The sequence below is a fragment of the Microtus pennsylvanicus genome, chromosome 1, assembly GCF_037038515.1.
Source record: "Microtus pennsylvanicus isolate mMicPen1 chromosome 1, mMicPen1.hap1, whole genome shotgun sequence".
In the NCBI taxonomy this organism is placed as follows: Eukaryota; Metazoa; Chordata; class Mammalia; order Rodentia; family Cricetidae; genus Microtus; species Microtus pennsylvanicus.
In genome coordinates, this window is record NC_134579.1 from 147,993,875 (window position 1) to 148,015,647 (window position 21,773).

Here is a 21,773-nt window from a genome sequence, read left to right on the forward strand (position 1 = left end):
CGGTTTGTTTTGTGCTTTGTGTTGTATATGCAGAGGGGTCTTTTTTTTTGGTCCAAAATATTTGATATCCTATTGGCTTCTTGTGCCTTCATTAGTATATATTTATCTAGGTTTGGAAAATTTTCTCCTATGATTTTATTGAACATATTTTCTGTGTCTTAGAGCTGGATTTAGTCTTTTTCTCCTATCCCTATTATTCTTAGTTTTGGACTTTCATGGTAACCCAGATTTCCTGGATATTTTGCATTAAGAACTTGTTGGATTTATCATTTTCTTTGAATGAATCTATTTTCTCTATAGTATCTTCAACACTTGAGATTTTCTCTTCCATCTCTTGTATTCTGTTTGTTATATTTGCCTCTGTAGTTCCCATTCATTGATTCAGATTTTCCATTTCCAGAATTCCCTTGGTTTGTATTTTATTTATTGACTCTATTTTAGTGTTCAAGTCTAGAACTGTTTGAACTGTTTGGTTTGCCTGTTTTTTTTCTTGTTTTATTTTAGGTTTCTTTAGGGATTTATTGTTTTTTTTTTCAATTTTTTGTTTCTTTTTTCCTCCATTTCTTTAAGGGAATTTTTCATTTCCTCTTTAAAGATCTCCATCATTCCCATAAAGTTAAATTTCAAATCATTTTGTTTTCTGACTTCTGGGTTAGGATAATCAAATCTTCATGTTGTATGATACTGAGTCCTGGTATTACCATGTTGATTTCCATTGACATCTACCCATCTCTTCCTCTACTTGGTGCTGGCAGTGTTTTGCCTCTTAGTCCCATCCTTGCAGTTGCTGTCTGTGTCTTTGGGAACTGTTCTGAGTCTACTCTGTACTGTCACTTGCTGTGTCTCAGTGAGCTGCTGTGGTCTCCCTTGGCTCATTCTCTTTGTCTGCTCTCTCGATTCATTCTCTTGGTCCACTCTGTGCAGCCATACCTTATTTTTCAGCATTCCTCTCTTCGTTTTTGCTCTGTAGTTGTAATCTATGTATAAGAGTTCCTCTGAGGTCACTGGAGATAGAAGTGTTTGGGGTAGAGTGGGACTTGTAGCTTGCAGGTTTTGAAGGATGGGGTGGGGTCTCCTTCTAACTTTATGCTGATTTTTGGTATCACACACAGGCCATCAGGCTTGTGTAACAAGTGAATTTACCTGAACACCACCTTGGCATCCTTGAAATCTGTTTTCAAATCATAGAAAAAAGGCTCAGTACCTTGGGAATATGAGTAATGGCTCTACAAAGACATGGGTATTGCTTTCTGGTGTTTGGTTGTGTGTATTTCCAAATTGTGGTAGATAAACTTTTCTGAAAAATTCTTAAGAAACAGCAAAAACCACCCAGAACATAGTGGATCAACACAGGGGAGACACATGGGGGGGTGTATTCAGGAGCTATAGAGTGTGAACAATGTACTAAATATTTCACTTCAGTTACTGGGCTGTTTGTTCTTGTACTCACCAGGGGTTTCGCTACCAAACATTGTCCTGAGCACAGCTGCTCCTGGGCTTGCAAGTCCCTCAGGAGACAATCAGACCCATTGCTGCCTTTCCTGCAGTCAACAAATGATGCCCCAAACTGTGACCTTGGATGCAAAGAGTCTAAGAAGACCCAGGAGAAGGGAATAAAACTTTTAATGACTCTGGGATTTAGTGGTCACCCACCTCCATCATGTAGTGAACAATATTCTTCTCACAGTCAGCAAACCTAGAATTCCCAGTGTGGTCTTAGCTTTAGGCCCTTAATCAAGAACTTTCTCCCATATAAAAGCCCCTTCACTGCAGGCTACTGATTCATATGAGGCTGTCCTGTCACTGATTGCCTGGTGCCCAGCAGGCATGTGGCTGTGTATTCTCTTTCCTGTTGTCTTTGGCTGTGTCTCTGTGTCTGCTCTTTCTGCACCAAGAGCCTGGCTGTTGCCAAGGCAGAGGCGTCACTTTGACCGTCCTGGGGATGTAATGGTGGGGGGCAGCTTCTCCATCTTTGATCTCTCTATTGGTACCCTGTCTGACTTCACTGTCCCACCATCTGGACTGCTGGCTTCAGAGTAAGTGTTGGATGTGGAATGGGAGTCTCTGAAACCTAGAAGCAGCTTTACAAGGTTGTGTGAAGCCTTGGATAGTGGTTGATTCTCAGAGTCCCAGCTAGATGGCCACCACCTTTGTCTGTGTATCCATGCAGTAGCTCTGTTGCTCTCCTTTTACATCACCTCTGTCTGTCTGTCCTTGTTGTTTGTCCTGGACTGAAGTATGGGTGCTCATGAAGTGGGTGTAATGTCTGCCCGCCGTAGGCCAGGTGGGGCTTCTTGATTCTTCTGTATATGCAAGGTTCTTAAAATAGTGTCTATGTAGGTGTGTTAGCTGAATGGATTAATGTGTAAATAATAGATTTTCATCATTTATCATCCCTGTGATTTCTCTGTGCTGTGTTCCTTTTGCTTGTTATTTTTTTCTAAGCATCATGTACTCTGCAATTCACTAGGTAGTCAAAGATGACCTTAAATTTCTGATCTCCTGCCTCCACTTTCCCAGTGATGAGATGATGGGTTGCACCACCACATTCAGTCCATGAGGTCCTGGAGATCCAGCTCATGACGTTAGCCATATGAACAGTTCCACTTTGGATATAATCATTCCAGCTTTTGTAATATACTGTAGTTTCTAAAACAAGCTTTTTGGTTATTATTTATTTTTGAAATGTTTGTAATTATCTTTATTGCTTTTAATTGAGCATAGGACACATGGCTGTACTCTTATCACTCAGGAAGCTGAGGCAGGAGTATTATTAGTTCCAGGCAAGATTGGGGTACACAATGAGACCTGCGTCAAAAACCATTTAAGAGTGCTTTTTTAAAGTAACATCTATTATTTTCATTCAGTCACAAATGCAAGAGATTTTTATTACTGTGTTTTCCCACTTGAAATCATTTATATTACTTTTTTTTTGAGATAGTATCTCAGTTTATGTTCCGACTACTCTGGAACTCTTGTGTAGTTCAGGCTAGCCCTCAAAAACAGGACTGCAAGCACAAGGCAACACACTGGCTCCTATGGCTTGCTTTTGAGTTTTTTTTCTTTCTTTCTTTTTATTTTTTGAGATAGGGTTATACTGTGTTCATGAGGCTAGACTAGAACTCAGTATCTTCCTGCCTCCAAACTTTAATGCTGGCAGATGTGGTGCTGGAGAAGTGGCTGATATATCTTGTTACGCAGGCAACAGTAAGTAGAGAGTCTCACTGGGCATGGCTTGAGCATATGGAAACCCTAAAGCCTGCTTCTGAAGTGACACTCTCCCTCATATAAGGCCACAGCTATTCTAAGAAAATCATTCTAATAGTGCCCCTTAATTTGGGGGCCATTTTATTTCAAAACATCACATTCTACTCCCTCACCCCAAAAACTTGTAGCCATATCATAATGCAAAAATGCATTCAGTCCATCTTCAAAAGTACCCATAATCTACTACAGTTACAAACTTCTTTAAAAGTCTAAAGTTCAAAGTCTCTTCTAAGATTCATGCAATGTCTTAACTGTAATTACCTACAAAATCAACATCCAAAAGCAGATCATATATTTCCAGCATACAATGGCACCATTCCAAAGCATAAGAGAGGGAACATAGTGAGGAAATACTGGACCAAAGCAAGATAGAAAACCAGGTGGGCAAACTCCAAACTCTGCACCTCCATGTCTGATGTCCAAACACTCTTCAGATCTCCAACTCCTTTTAGTTTTGTTTACTGCAACACACTTGTCTCTCTTGGGTTGGTTCCATTCCCTGTTTGTAGCTTTGTTCAGCAGGAATCTCATGACTCTGACATTTCCAACATCTTGGGTTCTCCAAGAAATTCCAGGGTTCAACTTCACAGCTTCATGCAGTGGCCTCCTTAGGCCTCCATTCAAGGACACCTGCCTGTCCTCAGCAGCTTTCCTTATTAATGGGGAATGTTCCATAGTGCTTTTCTTCTCTCCTTAACTCTAAAGCCAGAACCATGTGCCCGAAACTGCCAAGTTCTGCTGCTTGCTGGGGCTGGAACATGGCCCTCATATTCAATTACATCTTCCCCAGATTTCTGTCCTTCACTGCCTAAACTTGACTATTCTAGAATTTGCTCTGTAGACCAGGCTGACCTCAAACTCCATTTTCCATTTTTCTCTTTTTTTTTTATAGTTTTTCTCTGTGTAGCCCTGACAGTTCTGGCACTCACTCTGTAGTCTAGGCTAGCCTCAGACTCATAAAGATTAGCTTGCTGTGCCTCTTCTCTTCTGGGATTAAAGGCATGCACTACCTGACCCAGCTCTGACCCTCCAATTTTACCCAAGGCTGTCTATATGGCTTCAGGTCTGGAACTGTGTACTGAAGTTTGTGGGTTCACCTGTTGGGAACATGACTGACTACAATGAGTGTCTTTTCCCCAGAATACAACCATTGCGAATAGTTCAACAGGGAATTGTAGGGCCACAGATGAAAATTTCCCATGCACGATTGGCTTTAGGCAGGCTCACATGTCTGTTATGTACAAATCATGTACCAAAGACAGCATTTCACATCTCTTCTCCCTGTCTTCTGGCTCTTACTATGAGCAATTCTCAAATAGATGTTAGTTACTATTAATTCTAACCAAGCATACTGTACAATAATTTTTTTCTTTGTTTGGATGGGACAAAGTCTTTATTTATATAGCTAGCTCTTGGTACCTGGATTTGGCTCTACCTCCAGAGTGCTGGGATTAAACAAGTGTGCCACCACACCCAGCTAATTCAATAGATCTTCAGTTATCCATTCTGTCTTCTGAAACTGTCCCCTCTGATTCCTGGCTGCACATTCCCTCTCGCTCCCCTTTGAGTATTCTGAACTGTGCGCCTCGGCACATCTATGTAGAAATACCTGTGGAGATGTTGTTCTACCTGTATCTCTTGAGTCCCTGTGTTTATTCGTGTTCAGTTTACCCCATCATGAGGTATAAATGTGGGCTTCTCTTTCCCTCAGCGTTTCCAAGTGGGGCTACCGCGTGGCCCAGAGTTTTGTCTTTGCCATTGAGGAGATCAATAGGAGTGCTCACTTGTTGCCCAATTTGACTCTGGGCTTCTCCATTCGAAACTCTGGGGACTCAGTGCATGGAGCTGTCCACGAGACAATGAGCTTTCTCTCGAGGCAGGAGGAGCCCATCCCCAACTATACATGTCAGCATGGCTCTCCTCAGGCTGCTCTGGTTGGGGACACACGGTCATCCCTGACTGTCTCCATGGCCAGACTTCTGGGGCTGTACAAGTTTCCCCAGGTGAGTTACTCAAGCCTTCTTCCTTCATGAATGAGGATAGAGAAACTGATGGTGATGGCCACAGGCGTGAGCAGCTCTGCTGTGGAGCCAGGCTCCCTGCAAGTATTCTCCATGTGCAACATGGTTCCCCTCCATATGCAGATAAAGCTAGTTAAGAGAGAACTGGCATCCCTCTCATTGACCAGGAAGCTGAGAACATTTCTTTTTTATTTAATAAATATTTTAAAGGTTTATTTATTTTTATTTTATGTGTATGAGTATTTTGCCTTCATGTATACATACACATGTACATATACATATATGCACATATGTAAATATTTATACACACATATGTGTGTATACATGCATCTATGTATATATTTATATGCACACATGTACTACATGTGTGCCTTATACCTATGGAAATAAGAGGAGGACATGGAATTCTCTAGGATGGTGTTGCAGATGTTTTATCACTTCCACAAGGGTGCTGGGAATTGAAACTCAGTTCTCTGAAATAGTAGTAAGTACTGTTAACCATTGAATTATCTCTACAGTGATGATGATGATGATGATGATGATGATTATTATGTGTGTTTTGTGTGAATACTCAACGCCAGTGCCATTTTGCCCATCTGCATGTTGGAAGACACCTTTTGCGAGTCAGTTTTTTTTCCTCTATGTTGGTTCGGGGAAGTAAACACAGTTTTCCAGACTTGGTGGTAAACACCTTCACCTGCGGAGACATCTTTCCAGCTCAATGAGAAAACAAACAGACAAAAAACAAAGAAAATAAAAAAACACAGCTTATCAGTCATCTCACCTGGCTGTAGCTAGCAGAGCTGAGATTTGAGTCTAGAAAATTGAGCCCATGCCAATAGTCTCTTCTACCTCACAGATTTTCCCATCAACCCACCCATTATTGTCATTCCCACAGGGTGGCCATATATGGCAAACCTCTCAGTTTATAGTTTTGAAGAGGTGACTTCAGGATAATTTATCTATTTAAGTTGAATGATTTAGTGACTTATATCTTAGCATGATTACCGTAGGTGATTTGGAACATGTTCTTTTTCCTGCAAAGAGACACCTCCTTCAAGCAAGCCCATTGGCACCACATCCCATCATTCCTAATCTGAAGCAACCTCTAACCTAACTTCTGTGTCTGTGGATTTGGTTTTTCTGTTCATTTTTCATGACTGGATTCACACTATAGGTAGGTGTCTGGCCTGGCTTCTTTCACTGAACATGCCTTAAGGTTCATCCATGTTGTAGCAAGTGCCAACATTTCTCTCCTTAAGAATACTTATAATCTTTTGCATGGAAAGGCCATGTATTGTTTATCCTTTTATCAGTTCCTTTACCTCTGAATATGAAATATGCTCATGTGTTTGTGGACTTATCACCCAAGCCTGGGCCTTTCTTAGAAAGTTTTTAAACCTTTAGTAGGAGAGCCACTGGAGGAGGTATGGATTCAGGCTTAAATTGGTGGTCCCATTTTCTGTATATTCTTTGCCTCCTGTTATACCAGGGCCATATCTGCTTCCATCGAGTTGTTCTTTGCCATGTGTACACCACCCCATGGATTGTATTTTCCCAAACCGTGAGCCTAAGTCAGCTCTTCCTCCTTAACGTTGCTCCTTGTCACATGTTTCTCTCACACCAGTGAGCCATCACTACCACATTTGCTTCCTCTTTGCAGCTCTCATGCATACTGGCTCTGGGAATATTTGACTATAGGGTTTTTATGTTCCTATACTTTTGGTTATTTTAGCAATGTAGATAAAATTGCTGGATCAATTGACAACTCTGTTGAACCATTTATTCAATCACTAAAATTCTTATTAGACTTTCCTTGCTGTGACAGACATGCCTGAAAGAAACAGCTTAGGAGCAGAAAGATTTCTTTTGGTTGAATTTCTGCAGTTTCACAGCCGGGTCATCAGATGCCTCTGTTTCTGTGCCTGTGCTAACACAGAGCTTCATGGCAGAAATGTGCCGAGGGACAGACACTCCAGTGGTCAGGAGGAGAGAGACAGAGTCACCAGGGCACAGCTCCAGAGATCTGATTCCTCCAACCTACTTTCCATGGGGTCTATAAAATGCCACCACTGTGACTCCATTTGATCAGATCAGATCCCTCATGATCCAATCACTTCCCAGAAGCCCATCTTCTGTTAATCAAGTGTCCAGCATGTGAACCTTCTGGTAACATCTTAGATTCACACCATCATAGTCCCTAAGGCTCTGGGATGTGACTCTATTGCTAGAGCACTTGCTTAGCACACAAGGCCCTGGTTCTTATCTCTAGTGCTGTTGTAATACAGCAGTCAAGAGGTAGAGACAGGAGCATCCAGTGGACCATATTATTCTTAGCTATATATTGATATTGAGGCTAGCCTTGGCTACATGAGACCCTTTCTCTTGTATATGCTTATATAGAGAGACAAATAGATATATATATATATTCAGCTTTACATTTTAACATAAACATTGTATGAAAATTATGATTTAAATCCATTTGCTTTTCACTAATGAAATCTCTAAATTGGAGTAAATTTCAGTTTCTTTGTGTGACTCATATTTTTACATTTTTTTCTTGCCAGATCGGCTTTCCAATTCCTATGAGGCGGGGACCAAACAATTCACAAAATTGTTTCCAAAGTTTTATCTATAATATTCTTAAGATAGGTTCTCACTAAAGTGCTTCTGAACTGTAGAGTTCTGTAAAGTTTGTAATTGTGTTTCTTGAGACAGAGTCTTAACCAGAAAACCTAACTTGCTTAGAACTCACTATGTAGAATAGGATGGCCTTGAAATTGAAGATCCATTCTCACGCCTCAGCCTCCCAATGCTCCATTGTAGGTGTGTTTCACCAAGCCTGGCTGAAGGAAGGTTTATTTCTTTCTTTGAAATTCTGGCATAGCTTATGCATATGTGTCCTTGAGTATATGCCTCTGTGTGTGTGTGTGTGTATGTGTGTGTGTGTGTGTGTGCGCGCGCATAAGTGTGTGAATCCTTGCATAGTTATGGAGGCTGTAAGAGGCCATCTGATGGCCTACTTTTCCCTCTCCACTTATCACTTTGAGGCAGGATCTCTCCCTTAATTCAGGACACATATTTCCTTGGTTAGGCTGGAAGTACGTTCCATCAAACATCCTGACTGCACCCTTTTTTGAGCTGATGTTGTAGCCATGAAAGGGATGCCTATCTTGTTATGTGGGTACTGGGATCTGAGCTCTATTCTCAGGATTTTTCAGCTGGTGTTTTTAACCGTTAAGCATATATGCATCCCATCACAATTTGGTGTATCTTAATGATTAAAGTCTCCATTTCTTACTCTGTGTATCATGTCATGTACAAAAGATTCATTTATGTTATTTCGGGTTTGTGTGTGTGTGTATGTGTGTGTGTATATGTGTGTGTTTATGTGTGTGTGTTTGTGTTGAGACAGCAGCTCTCCATGTAGCCCAGGCTTGAACTTCTCTTTCCCTCTTTCCTCTGAATCCTAAGTGCCATGCTCTATTGTGTCCTGAACAGAAAATTAATATATTAAACACACCTCAAGAGCTTCTAATTTATAAACTCGTTGGGCTGCCTGATACGGTTCAGTTTCAGGAACTGGAGAAATTGTTCGGAGGTTAAGAGCACTGTCTGTTCTTCCAGTGGACCCCCTTTCAATTGCCAGCACCCACATGTTGGCCCATAAGTATCTGTAACTCCTTTTCCATTAATGGAAGTCCTTCTGTCCTCCAAGGGCACAAGACACATCTGTGGTGAACAATCATGTATACATACAGTCAGAACACTCATGCATGGAAAATAATACAAATTTGAATATTAGGGAAAGATTGAATTATTTATAGTCTACCTTTAAATTTACATAAACTATAATTTGTTATTACCTCTTAATGTCTTTAATGGAGTAAGCTTATACAAAAATGACCATTGTTTGTCTGTAATCAAAACTTACTGAATATCTTCTATTTTATTGCATAGGCTGTCATGACCACACGAATGAGACTGAGTCAGCCTTATCCCTGCATATGAACCACTAGGGTCTCTGTGTTAAGACAACAAGTCTTTTCCACATCTTGTAGTGGCAGGAGAAGGTTTTGCACTCATACCCCGATGCTGAGCAGCCACATTCTGTGTCCCTCAAAAGAAACACAGACACTGATCCCCAGTTATCACATCTTCACTCACTCACAGTGGTGGTGTGATAAGAGCTGATCATTATTTGTGCCTGTTGGTTCTACCTGGGACCCATTGGTTCCTACTAGGGACAGCAAGATGGCTGATGGTGTAAAGATGCTAACCAAGCCTGACGACTTGAGTTTGAACCCCTGGAATCCATGTGGTGGAAGAGAACTAGTCCCCACAATTTGTTCACTGACCTCCACACATGTCCTGTCAGTCAACACACACACACACACACACACACACACACACACACACACACACACACACACGATAATGAAAAAGAACAGCATCACAGCTGTCTGCTAACCAGAGAGTCACACTAAACCTAACTGAGGTGCAGGAACCAAATATGAGGATGTAGGTGAAGGTCAGATACTGAGAGGAGAGCAGGTAAGGCTTCATTCATTGAAGTTTTGAGCTTCATTCCAGAAGCCAAAGGGCTGTGTCTGGGATGAGCAGCCAGTGAGAGGCCACAACTGCTTATAGGACCATCACAATACAGGATGCTCAAGTCCTTTCCTAAAAATTATTTGCGTTTTAAAATTAATATACATTCATGTGTATGTTTATATATGTGAGATTATGCCACATTTGTAGGAGAAAGCCAGAAAAGGGTATCAGATTTCCTGGATCTGGAGTTATAGGGAGATGTGAGCCACCTGGTGTGTGCTAGGACTTGAACTTGGGTCTTCTACAAGAAGAACAAGGGCTCTGAACTGCTGAGCCATGTCTCTAGCCCTCTCCTTCCCACCTTCAAACCAGATCATCAGCGTATGCATAATTCCCAGTCTCATTCACCCTTCTATTGTGTGGCTTTTCTTTGACAGGTCAGTTATTCGTCCTCACTACCCAGCCTCAGTGACAAGATCCAGTTCCCATCTTTCCTTCGGACTGTGACTAGTGACCTCACATCTTGCCGTGCAGTGATCCAGCTGATCATTCACTTTCAGTGGTCCTGGGTGATCATTCTGGCCCATGATGATGACTTTGGGCAGCAGGCCAGCTCTCTGGCCAATCAGGAGCTGAGCCTAGCTGGTGTGTGCATTGAGTTCACTTTCCATGTCCCTTCCCATGAGTCCATGGGGAAGATTGGAGAGATTGTCCAGAAGATGCAGAAATGCACAGCCAGGGTTGTTCTGGTTTTCCTAAGTTATTCTAATATCCAAATTATTCTTCGCGGTCTACTGAGTGTCCCTGTCTCAGGGCAGGTCTGGGTCAGCAAGAACAGTATGCACATGGCACTTGCCCTGTCTATTCCAGGCATTTCCCAAGTATTATTTGGCACATTTGGCCTTCTGTATCACAGCAGCAGGGCTACTGGCTTCCCAGAGTTCCTTGCTAACTTACGCCCCAGCCAGACTCCAGAAGACATGTTTATAAAGAAGTTTTGGGAGATCACCTTTGATTGCACATGGCCCCTCCAGAGCAGCCCAGTGACAGAGGGTGTCCAGCTGTGCTCAGGGAATGAGAGTCTGATAAACAAGCAGTATCCTTTCCCAGAAGCGAGTCAAATTGATGCTGCTTACACAGCGGTCTACAGCATTGCCCATGCCCTGCAAGACATGATAACCAGTGGACAGCAGGATGGGAAAAGTACAGATTCCCAGGACTTCCAGCCCTGGCAGGTGAGAGAGATATGTGTGCAGTCCGTGACTCCGGGATGGTTGGGGAAGAGGACATTGACTCTGACCAAGCTATAGAGGTGCAGCTGACTGTATGCTTTAGCAAGGATGTTTCATACTTGTTACTGAGAGGCTTCTTAGAAGGAACATGCCAAGGAATCCATGCCATGTGTGGGATCTCAGAACAGTCCTGTTCCTGTGGGTGGCCTGATTTAACCAGAACAGGAAGCCTAGTAAAATTAGTATTTCACATAACAGTAAATATGTAAGTGTTTTTTTCCTTTCCAGCAGTTCCTGAATAAACACTCAGAGGTTTATATTAATTATAAAAGTTTGATCTAATAGCTTAACCTTAATATTAACTAGCTCTTACTTTTATTTATTTTCTTTTTCTTTTTTTTTATTTTTTTGTTAATAAAATTTCTGCCTCCTCCCCACCTCCCATTTCTCTCCTCCTCTCCCCACTCCTCTCCCCCTCCCCCCACTCCTCTTCCCTCTCCCCACTCCTATCTCTCTCCCCCTACTCCATTCCCCTTCCCTCTCAAGTCTGAAGAGCAGCCCGGATTCCCTGCCCTGTGGGAAGTCCACGGTCCTTCCCCCTCCATCCAGGTCCAGGAAGGTGAGCATCTAAACGGGCTAGGCTCCCACAAAGCCAGTTCATGCAGAAGGATCAAAACCTAGTGTCATTGTCCTTGGCTTCTCATCAGCCTTCATTGTCCGCCATGTTCAGAGAGTCTGGTTTTATCCCATGATTATTTAGTCCCAGTCCAGTTGGCCTTGGTGAGCTCCAATTATATCAGCCCCACCATATCAGTGGGTGGGTGCCCCCCTCGCTGTCTTGACTTCCTCGCTCATGTTCTCCCTCCTTCTGCTCCTCATTTGGACCTTGGAAGTTCAGTCCGGTGCTCCAATGTGGGTCTCTGTCACTATCTCCATCCATCACCAGATGAAGGTTCTAAGGTGATATGCAAGATATTCATCAGTATGGCTATAGGATAGGGTCATTTCAGGTCCCCTCTCCTCAGTTGCCCAAGGTACTAGCTGGGGACATCTCCCTGGACACCTACGAGCCCCTCTAGAGTCAAGTCTCTTGCCAACCCTAATATGGCTCCCTTAAGTAGGATATATACTTCCCTGCTCCCATATCCACCGTTTCTTTATCCCAACCATCCCATTGCCCCAAATTCTCCCCATCCTCCCCTTCTCACTTTTCTCACCCCATTTCCCCTTACCCCCATCCCTCGTTACCCCCAAGTTCCCAGTTTTTGCCCGGCAATCTTGTCTACTTCCCATATCCTGGCGGATGACTGTATGTTTTTCTTTGGGTTTATCTTCTTATTTAGCTTCTCTAGGATCACAAATTATAGGCTCAATGTCCTTTATTTATGGCTAGAAACCAATTATGAGTGAGTACATCCCATGTTCATCTTTTTGGGTCTGGGTTACCTCACTCAGGATAGTGTTTTTTATTTCCATCCATTTGCATGCAAAATTCACGATGTCATTGTTTTTTACCGCTGAGTAGTACTCTAATATATATATATTCCGCACTTTTTCACCCTTTCTTTCGTGGATGGGTATATAGGTTGTTTCCAGGTTCTGGCTATTACAAATAATGCTGCTATGAACATAGTTGAACAAATGCTTTTGTCATATGATAGGGCACCTCTTGGATATTTTCCCAAGGGTGGTATTATTGGGTCTTGGAGTGGGTTGATCCCGAATTTCCTGAGAAATCTCCACACTGATTTCCAAAGTAGTTGCACAAGTTTGCATTCCCACCAGCAATGGATGAGTGTACCCCTTACTCCACAACCTCTCCAGCAAAGGCTATCATTGGTGTTTTTGATTTTAGCCATTCTGACAGGTGTAAGAATGTATCTCAAAGTTGTTTTGATTTGCATTCCCTGATCACCAAGGAGGTTGAGCATGACCTTAAGTGTCTTTTGGCCAACTGAATTTCTTCTCAGAAGAGTCCAGTTCCTGTGGGTTGCCTGGTTTAGCACCATCAGGATGCCTAGTAAAATTAGTATTTCACAAAACAGTAAACAGGTAAGTGGAGTTTTTTTTCTTTCCATAAGTTCCTGAATAAACTATCAGAGGCTTATATTACTTATAAATTTTGATCTATCAGCTTAACCTTATTATTAACTTTTAAATGAACCCATATCTATTATTTTATAGTTTACTATGAGTTTGTGGATTGACTTCACATCTTGCTGCTTTGTCAGCTGCTGGCATCTGTCTGCATTCTTCCTTTTTTCTTCCTGTATTTAGTTTGGGTTTCCTGACTGACTATATTCTGCCTGGCCATAGGCCAAAGTAGCTTTTTTCGTTAACCAATAAAATCAATACATATTCAATGCATACAGAAGGGCATCCCACATCATAGAGTTTTTAATACTGCAAATTTAAGCTTTGATAAACAGTGGATGACTTTTAGTATAGATGTGCTGCAAATCAGAATTTCAACCAGATATCAAATGCCATTTATTTTTCATTTTTTGGTGTATGGGACATGTATATGTGCACATGTTTGTGGACATGGAGGCACAAGTGGGTGGGATGTGCACTCACTTGTACATAGTTGTGGGAATATCTGAGGATGACAAGGAATCACCATTCAATCATTCTTCCATCTTATTTTTTGGGGCATGGTTTCTCACTCAATTCCAGAACTTGCTGATGTGGCTAGTCTCGGTAATCATCTTTTTCATGCATCTCCTGTCTCCACGTTCTGAGAATGTAGTTAGAGAATGGCTGACACATCCACCTGAAATTTAGGTGGGTTCTGTGTTTTGGAGTCTGATCCTCAGGCTTATGACAAATGCTATATAGTGTGTTCCTGGTGAACATACATATGTTTGTAAACAGGAGGAACAGTGATAATTTTTGTCATTTGACTGGGGGTGACAGATTACAATTTGCAGAAGGTCAGGCTTGAAGGCCCATGTTTATCATGCTAGCACACAGAATGTTGAGGCCAATCTGGACTACAAAGGAAGATTTCATCACAAAATTAAAACACGTAAGTGTCAAGCTGTCTGTGAATACTTAATGATGAGGATATAAAGTGGACTGAGTATGAACAAGTGAAGAGAAGGGAAAGGCTGGGGTAGTTTTCTATGTCAGCAAGTATCTGAGTTCCAGACAAGAGGATGAGAATCTCAGCATGGGTAAAAATGATAGCATTGCAGATGGCAGGCCCAGCATGTCAGGGCCCTGAATGGAGACAAACAGAAGAGCCACAGGGCTGGGACTGATGAACTGTTGGAGTTAGTGGGCAGTCTAGGTGAGCTGAGCCCAGTCTGTGGAGGTCTTCCTAGAGTTTGGAGTCTTCTGAGTGTGATGGGAAGACTGAGGACAATAGTGCACAGCGAAATGAGACCCGGGAGCAGAAACCACATTGTCATGTTATTGGTTTAATTTTAATGGCTGCTAAGACCGCTCAGTGGGCAAAGGACTTGTCCTCAAGCATTAGTTGGATTCCCAAATCCCACATGGTAGCAGAAGGAGAGAACATTCTTGAGAGGTATCCTCTGTTTATACAGTGTGAGTTGTTCTAGTTTCTGACTGGCCTAGTTCTCACAATCACTAAGTCCCAAAGAAATCACACAGAGGTCTATATTAACTATAAACTGTTTGGCCCATTAGCTCAGGCTTCTTATTAACATTTATAAATTATAATAGCCCATTATTCTTATCTGTGTTAGCCATATGGCTCAGTACCTTTTTCAGTGGCGTAGTCACATCTTGTTTCTTCTGTGCTGGACAGGACTCCAGAGGGTGTTTCCCTCTTCCCATAATTCTCCTGTTCTCCTTGACCTGCCTCTACATCCTGTCTGGTTGCCACGACTATATTTCCTGCCTGACTACTGGCCAATCAGTTGTTATTTAACACATCATTGACAGAATATAGACAATTGTCCCTTACCACTTCTCTCTCTTTTTTCTTTTTTCCCCTCTCTCTCTTTTAAAAAAAACCCAAGGACATCCATAGTCCTTTTGTTGGAATGTGAGTATAGTTTTTCAGGCTACTTCCGGCTGGTGGGTGGTGCTGATAATCTTGTAATCTCTAATTGTTTTTGGCAGTTTTTCATCCCCTCTTTAAGGTCGTCTATTATTTTCATAAAATTCATTTTTGAGTTGATTTCTTCTAATTCTTCTGGAGTAGGGTGTACAATTCTTTTTACTTCTGGATCCCTGGATTCTGGTGATGTCATGTTGCCTTTCAGGTTGTTGGAGGAATTCTTGCATTGGCGCCTTCCCATCTCTTCCTTCAAATGGAGCCAGGAGAGGCCTGGTGTCTTGGTCCAGTCTTTGTTTTGACTGACTCTCTGGGTGTAGCTCCTCAGTGTAGAAGCAGGAACCGTTCCTGTCCAGATGGAATTCCTCAGGTGCTGATAATCTTATGGGGACCTAAAGAAAATTTAGTATTATGATCGAGTCCTGACTGGAGTATCCTGTGAGTCTTGATCAACTCAGGCAAAAGTATTGAATCTGTTCTGGATGTTGAACTCAGACTTCTGGCCCATCTGTTCCTATTGGAGATTTCTCAGGTGGTCTTTCTTGATCAAACCTGATTTTTTTTAACTCAGAATGAATCCTCATCCTCTCATTTCCTGTGGAAACAAAAGCAAAATCTCTTCTGCAAAGTAACATACCTTTTGCCTTCAATTTTTAAGTCAAGGTATTTTCAAAATACCTATCTTGAATTAATTCAGCAGCATTTATAAGCAAATATCTTTTAGCAGCTGTTGCTCCTTCCTCAGCATTCAAACAATTCAAAGAGAGCATAATAACATATAGTATCCAGACTCTCTGTGTATTTTTCATCTTTACATGGCTTTATTTTAACCTCTATTTCTTTTATCTTTATTTTTAATGTTTTGCTTTTTGAGACAGGTTCTCTGTGTATCTTTGACTGTCCTGGAAGTCCCACTGTAGACCAGGCTGTCCTTGAACTCACAGAGATTCACTTTCCTCTCCTTCCTAAGTGTTTGGATTAAAGGTGTGTGCTACCACACCTTGAATTCACAGAGATGTGTCTGCCTCTGCCTCTCAGGCTTTGGGATTAAAGGCATATGCAACCATGCTTTGATCTCACAGAAGTCTGCCTGCCTCTGTCTCCCAAGTGTTGGGATTAAAGGTGTGTAGCACCCAAGTACTCTTTCTTTCTTATTTTAAGGACTTTAACCTTTTTTCCCAAGCCTGCATTTATTTTTTAACACACTGTAAACCATTTGTAGGTTTTCTTTTTCTTTGAATCTCTGTATCTCTCTCTCTTTTTCTGACTACATGAATCTTTAATTTGCTAAGCAATATGGGTAAGATTAAAGCCATGGCTTTGATGGCTGGATCCAGCCCATTCCTTAGCTTTATGAGATTCTAGCCTCATTGTGGATGTACTGGCTTTGGCTATGTTTGTTGCCACGACTCTATAGCGTTTCAAGGTTCCTGCCACCAGCAGAAAGCATGCAGTTAGCTTTTCAGCAACACCATTTAAGTGTTTTGTGGCAGGACCTCTTTAAAGACCTGCAAGCAGTGGGTTTTTGATCCTACTGCACGTACTGGCTTTGGGGGAGCCTAGGCAGTTTGGATGCTCACCTTAGGAGACCTGGATAGAGGTGGGCGGTCCTTGGGCTTCCCACAGGTCAGGGAACCCTGATTGCTCTTCGAGCAGATGAGGGAGGGTGACTTGATCGGGGGAGGGGGAGGGAAATGGGAGGTTGCGGGGAGGAGGCAGAAATCCTTAATAAATAAATAAATTAAAAAAAAAAACAAATTGCCATAGGACAAAACTAGAAAAAACTACATGTCCATTGAACATAGACAATGATGTAATTGTATAATGGACATTAACCAGTAATAAAGGAGAATAAACTGTTAAAAAAAAAAAAAGACCTGCAAGCTTTTGCAGATAAGCTGAGTCAGGAAGCCTCTCTTAAATGAGAGTGCTTGCCTCTAACAAGCAGAGCCCACCTGAGAAAATCCTGCTATCAGTAAGACTTGATTAACTATTATTTTATGTCTAGAATTACTTCCTGTGCTCTTTCAGGCTTTATGTGGATACAGTTGTTCACATGTTGGGCACCATTTCTTGTCTGAGTTTCTGCCCTGCCAGGTTCTCACAACTCTTACGTCCCAAAGAAATCACACAGATGTCTACCTTAACTATAAATTGATTGGCTCATTTGCTCAGGCATCTTATTAACTCTTTTAACTTACATTAGCCCATTATTCTTATCTGTGTTAGTGACATGGTTTGAGTGATCTACAGAGACGCAGACACACACACACATACAGTAACACAGACACACACACACAGACACACCACACACACATACAGAGAGAGAGAGAGAGAGAGAGAGAGAGAGAGAGAGAGAGAGAGAAACATATTTGTGAGTTCCTGAATATATCACACATACTTGACCTCCCATATGCCCAATGGTGCCAATCCTTGGTTGAAGTGACTCTGTCTCACTGCAGAGGTGAATGGAATGTGGTATTTTGGACAAGACTCCAGACTACCCATGGTTGGTCTACAATGTCTCCCTTCTTTCCTCAGCTGCTTCAAGCTCTTAGGAATGTGCACTTCAAGACTCCTGATGGAAGTGAAATTATATTTGATGCCAATGGAGATTTGGTGACACACTTTGACATATTCCAAGGACAGAAGACCACTGAGGGTGTATTCCGTTCAGTCCATGTAGGAATGGTAGACCCTCAAGTCTCTTTGGGGAACAAAATGATGGTCCATTTGAAGGTGGAAATTCAAGTGAGTTTCCTGAATGCAGAGATGAACTTATTCTAGTGTGTTAAAGTCACAGGGAAATTTCAGTTCAGGCGTCTTCATTGCTATTTCAGCACCAAGTTGATGAGTCTCTGGATTGGGTCAGTCAGTTATAACTGGCTATGCTGTTTATCTCATTAGAGATCTTTCTCTGAATGATATTGATTCATGAGCAAAAAGGAAAATATAAAACGTGGGGTTGGGAGATTGCTCAGTGGTCAAATTGTTTTGTATACATGTTTAAGAACCAGACTTTGGATTTACAGAACACTTGTACATGCTGAGTGGGCAGTGAGTCTCACTTGTAATTTCATCCCTGGAGCATGGAAACAAGGAGATGCTCACAGAAAACTGACCAGTAAGACTAGCTGTATCAGTGAACTCTGGGTTTTCCTTTGAGCCTCTGCCTCAGTGAACACAGTGCAAAACAATTGAGGATGATTCCCAGCATTAACCTTGGGCCTCCACATGTGCTTGTTTATACACGAACACGAGTCCACATAGATGTACAAATGCATGCATACATTTTTACACCACCCACACTTATGGAAATGGGGGAAGGTTTTAACAAACAAGATGTACAAATAAAATGAGAATCTGTAGTTGGTGCTCCCTTGGAAATATATTCAGTGTCTGTGTTCAGGACCTGCTCTGAGAAGAGGAAGTTAATAATACCTCAGTTAGCTACCTTTCTATAGACCATCAGTTTACTTACTGTGTTAGTTTATTTCAGCCACAATGATAAATACCTGAGAAGTGAGGAAAAGTTTTAATCGTCTCATGGTTTGAAGGATTCAGGGTCAGATGTAACAATTGCTTTGGAGTGTGTGTGATTGAGGCAGTATGTCATGCAGGGCAGCATACATGTGTGGTGGGAGAATTTGCTGATGAGAGCATGTGGTTCAGGATGTGAGGTGGTAGGGATCTTGATAGATTAGACAGGTAAACAAGTTATATCTGACCAGTGCATAGCCTCCATGTCCCACTACCCTATTTTTTTTTTTTTGGTTTTTTTCGAGACAGGGTTTCTCTGTGGCTTTGGAGCCTGTCCTGGAACTAGCTCTGTAGACCAGGCTGGCCTCAAACTCACAGAGATCCGCCTGCCTCTGCCTCCCGAGTGCTGGGATTAAAGGCGTGTGCCACCACTGCCCGGCCGTCCACTACCCTAAACCTAGTCCCATGTTTTATTTCTAATATGTATAATAATTTATCAGATTGCGAATCCATTGAGGAATTAATCCATTGATTTTGTCAGAGGCATTCTCTTACTTAGGGTTTCTATTAGTGTCAAGAGATACCACAGCCAGGCACCTCTTATAAAGGAAAAGCATTTAATGAGGTGGCTTACATTTTCAGAGGTTTATTTAGTCTAAAATCATTCTTATGGGACATGGTGGCATATAGGCAGAAATCACGCTGGAGAAAGGAGTTGAGAGTTCTACAAATTGACCTGTAGGCACAGGAAGTGAACTATGTCACTTGGCATGACTTGAGCATATATGATACCCCAAGGCTCACCCCCACAATGATATAATTCCTCCAACAAGGTCAGACCTTCTCCAACTTAGCCATACCTCCTAATAATGCCTCTTCCTATCAGTTTATGTGGGCCATTTACATTCTAACCACCACATTCCATATCCTGGCCTTCTAAAGTTGTGACAATATTAGAATAAAATCTGTATTTAGCCCATTGTCCGAAGTTCTCACTATTTATCACAGTTGAAACGTTTAAAAATCCAAAATTCAGTCTCTTCTGAGATTCGTGCAATCTCTTAACTGTAATCTCATATAAAATCAAAGTCAGAAATCAGGTCACATTCTTCCAGTATATTATGACAAGATATACATTACTGTTCAAAAATGTCAAAAGGGAGCATAGAGAGAAATACTGGAACAAAGCAAGATGGAAAACTAGCTGGACAAACTCTGTATCTTCATGCAAGATGTTAAAATGCTCTGCAGAACTCCAACTACTTTTAGCTTTGTTGACGACAACACTCTTGTCTCTCTTGGGCTGGTTCCACTCCTTGTTAGCAGCTCTCCTCAACAGGTTTCCTATGGCTCTGGCAACTCTAACATCTTGGGGTCTCCAAGGCAATTCAGGCTTCACCTTCAAAGCCTCATGCAATGGCCTCTTCAGTCCTTTATCCAGGGACTCCCCTACCACATGCCTCATCGGCTTTCTTTAGTCTTAGAGGCAAACTCCATAATCTCTCTCTGCTATCCTTAATGCCAGAACCACATGGCCAAACTGCCAAGTTCTGTTGCTTACTGCAGTTGGGCCCTTCATTCAAGTACATCTTTACCATCTTTATGTTTCTGATGGTTCCATTCACTGCCTAAGTTTGACTGTCCTAAGATTGGATCTGTAGACTAGGCTGGCCTCAAACTTAGAGATCTGCCACCTCTGCTTTCTGAGTTCTGGAATTAAACACATACACCATTATGCCTGGTCCTAAGCCTTTCTTTAATTTGCTTTTGCTATTTAGATGTTTGTCTGAGTGAGATCTTGCCCTGAGTTCCACATTCACTTTATTCCATTTCTTAAATTGTTTATCACATTGAACACAGGATTTAGCTCTATGCCAGTTCATGATATTTCTTTTCTCTTCAAATTTTACATTTTGTATTTTTCCTTGCTCAGCTTGCTCCTTTTCTTTAGAAATTTTCATTAGAGTTAATACTAATAGCCACATGACAGGGTCTGTATTACGCTGTTTTGAGATTTTATTTTTACTGCCAATGAAAGTAAACCAAAACTCTTCAATTTAGCCTCAAGCAGACTCTGTGGACTAGTGCAAACAGCAGCCACACTCTTCACATAAATATCCCAAGAAAAATCTCTAGGCAATACATTAATATTCCTTTCTTCTGATACTTCTTGAGCCCTGTCAACAGTTTATCTAATCACACTCAGCCCCTTAGTCTTCCATGCTCCTAGTAGTATAGCAATAGTAGCATTAAGCATCACTTAAAATTTCCTATTGCTTTTCTAATCCACTGTCCCATGGTCCATGTTTAATTAAGCAGAAACTTTATCAGGGCTATCACTTCAATACCCAATTTTCAGGAACCAACTTCTGTCTTAGTTAAGGTTTCTATTGCTATGAAGAGATACTATGACACTAACATCTCCTATAAAGGAAAAACATTTCATTGTGGTGGCTTCCATTTTCAGAGATTGATTCATTATCATCTTGGTGCAACATGGTGGCATGCAGGCGGACATGGTCCTCGAGAAGGAACTGAAAGTCCTAAATCTTGACCCATAGGCTACAAGAGGTGAACTGGGTCACTGGGTTTGGCTTGAGCACATATGATACCCCAAATCCACCCCCACAGTGACACACTTCTTTTAACAAAGTCAATTCCCCCATAGTGCCTCTCCGTTTGTGCTTATTTTGTCCAATTACATTGAAACTACTGTAGCATCAATATTATATCATTCTTTACATACCCACAGTCAGGTGACCAGTGGTCTAACACAAGAGACTTTGGGAAACATTTGAGATTCAAACCCTGATATTTATTAACAATATTAGAAACAGTGTTGTGTTAGTTATGTCTATGTGTGGAGTCTCAGCTTTCTGTCCTGTGCCAGTGAAGAAAGTGTCCCCTCCACTGCAACTTTGTCTAACTTTATTCAGGTGGCCTCTCCAGTCAATGGTGGCCTTAAGGTTTTCCACATTAGAATGAGATTCCGATTCTTGGATTTCTCAAGCATGAAAGAAAGACACATAGTATGTGTTTTCAGGAGTCCTTTGAAGAACTTTTCAATGGTCTTGATCTGGGAAGGGTCAGCACCCCACACTTCCTTCTTCATAATCCTTGCCTGGAGGTAGAGCTATGCTAAGATAAACTGAGTCATCCTTGGCAGGTCCCAGGTTAATGAGAGGGCCACTG

General features: G+C 41.7%; 1 protein-coding gene across 1 annotated transcript in view; it reads left to right on the forward strand.

The window, feature by feature from the left end:
* Nucleotides 1-1,827: 1,827 nt before the first annotated feature.
* The window catches only part of LOC142857195 (vomeronasal type-2 receptor 26-like), a 24,347-nt gene continuing 4,401 nt past the window's right edge, over nt 1,828-21,773 (forward strand). The window contains exons 1-4 of the mRNA XM_075985015.1: nt 1,828-2,036; nt 4,979-5,270; nt 10,280-11,077; nt 17,643-17,852. Of these exons, the coding sequence (XP_075841130.1) occupies nt 1,828-2,036; nt 4,979-5,270; nt 10,280-11,077; nt 17,643-17,852 (1,509 nt within the window). The remainder of the gene's footprint in view (nt 2,037-4,978; nt 5,271-10,279; nt 11,078-17,642; nt 17,853-21,773) is intronic.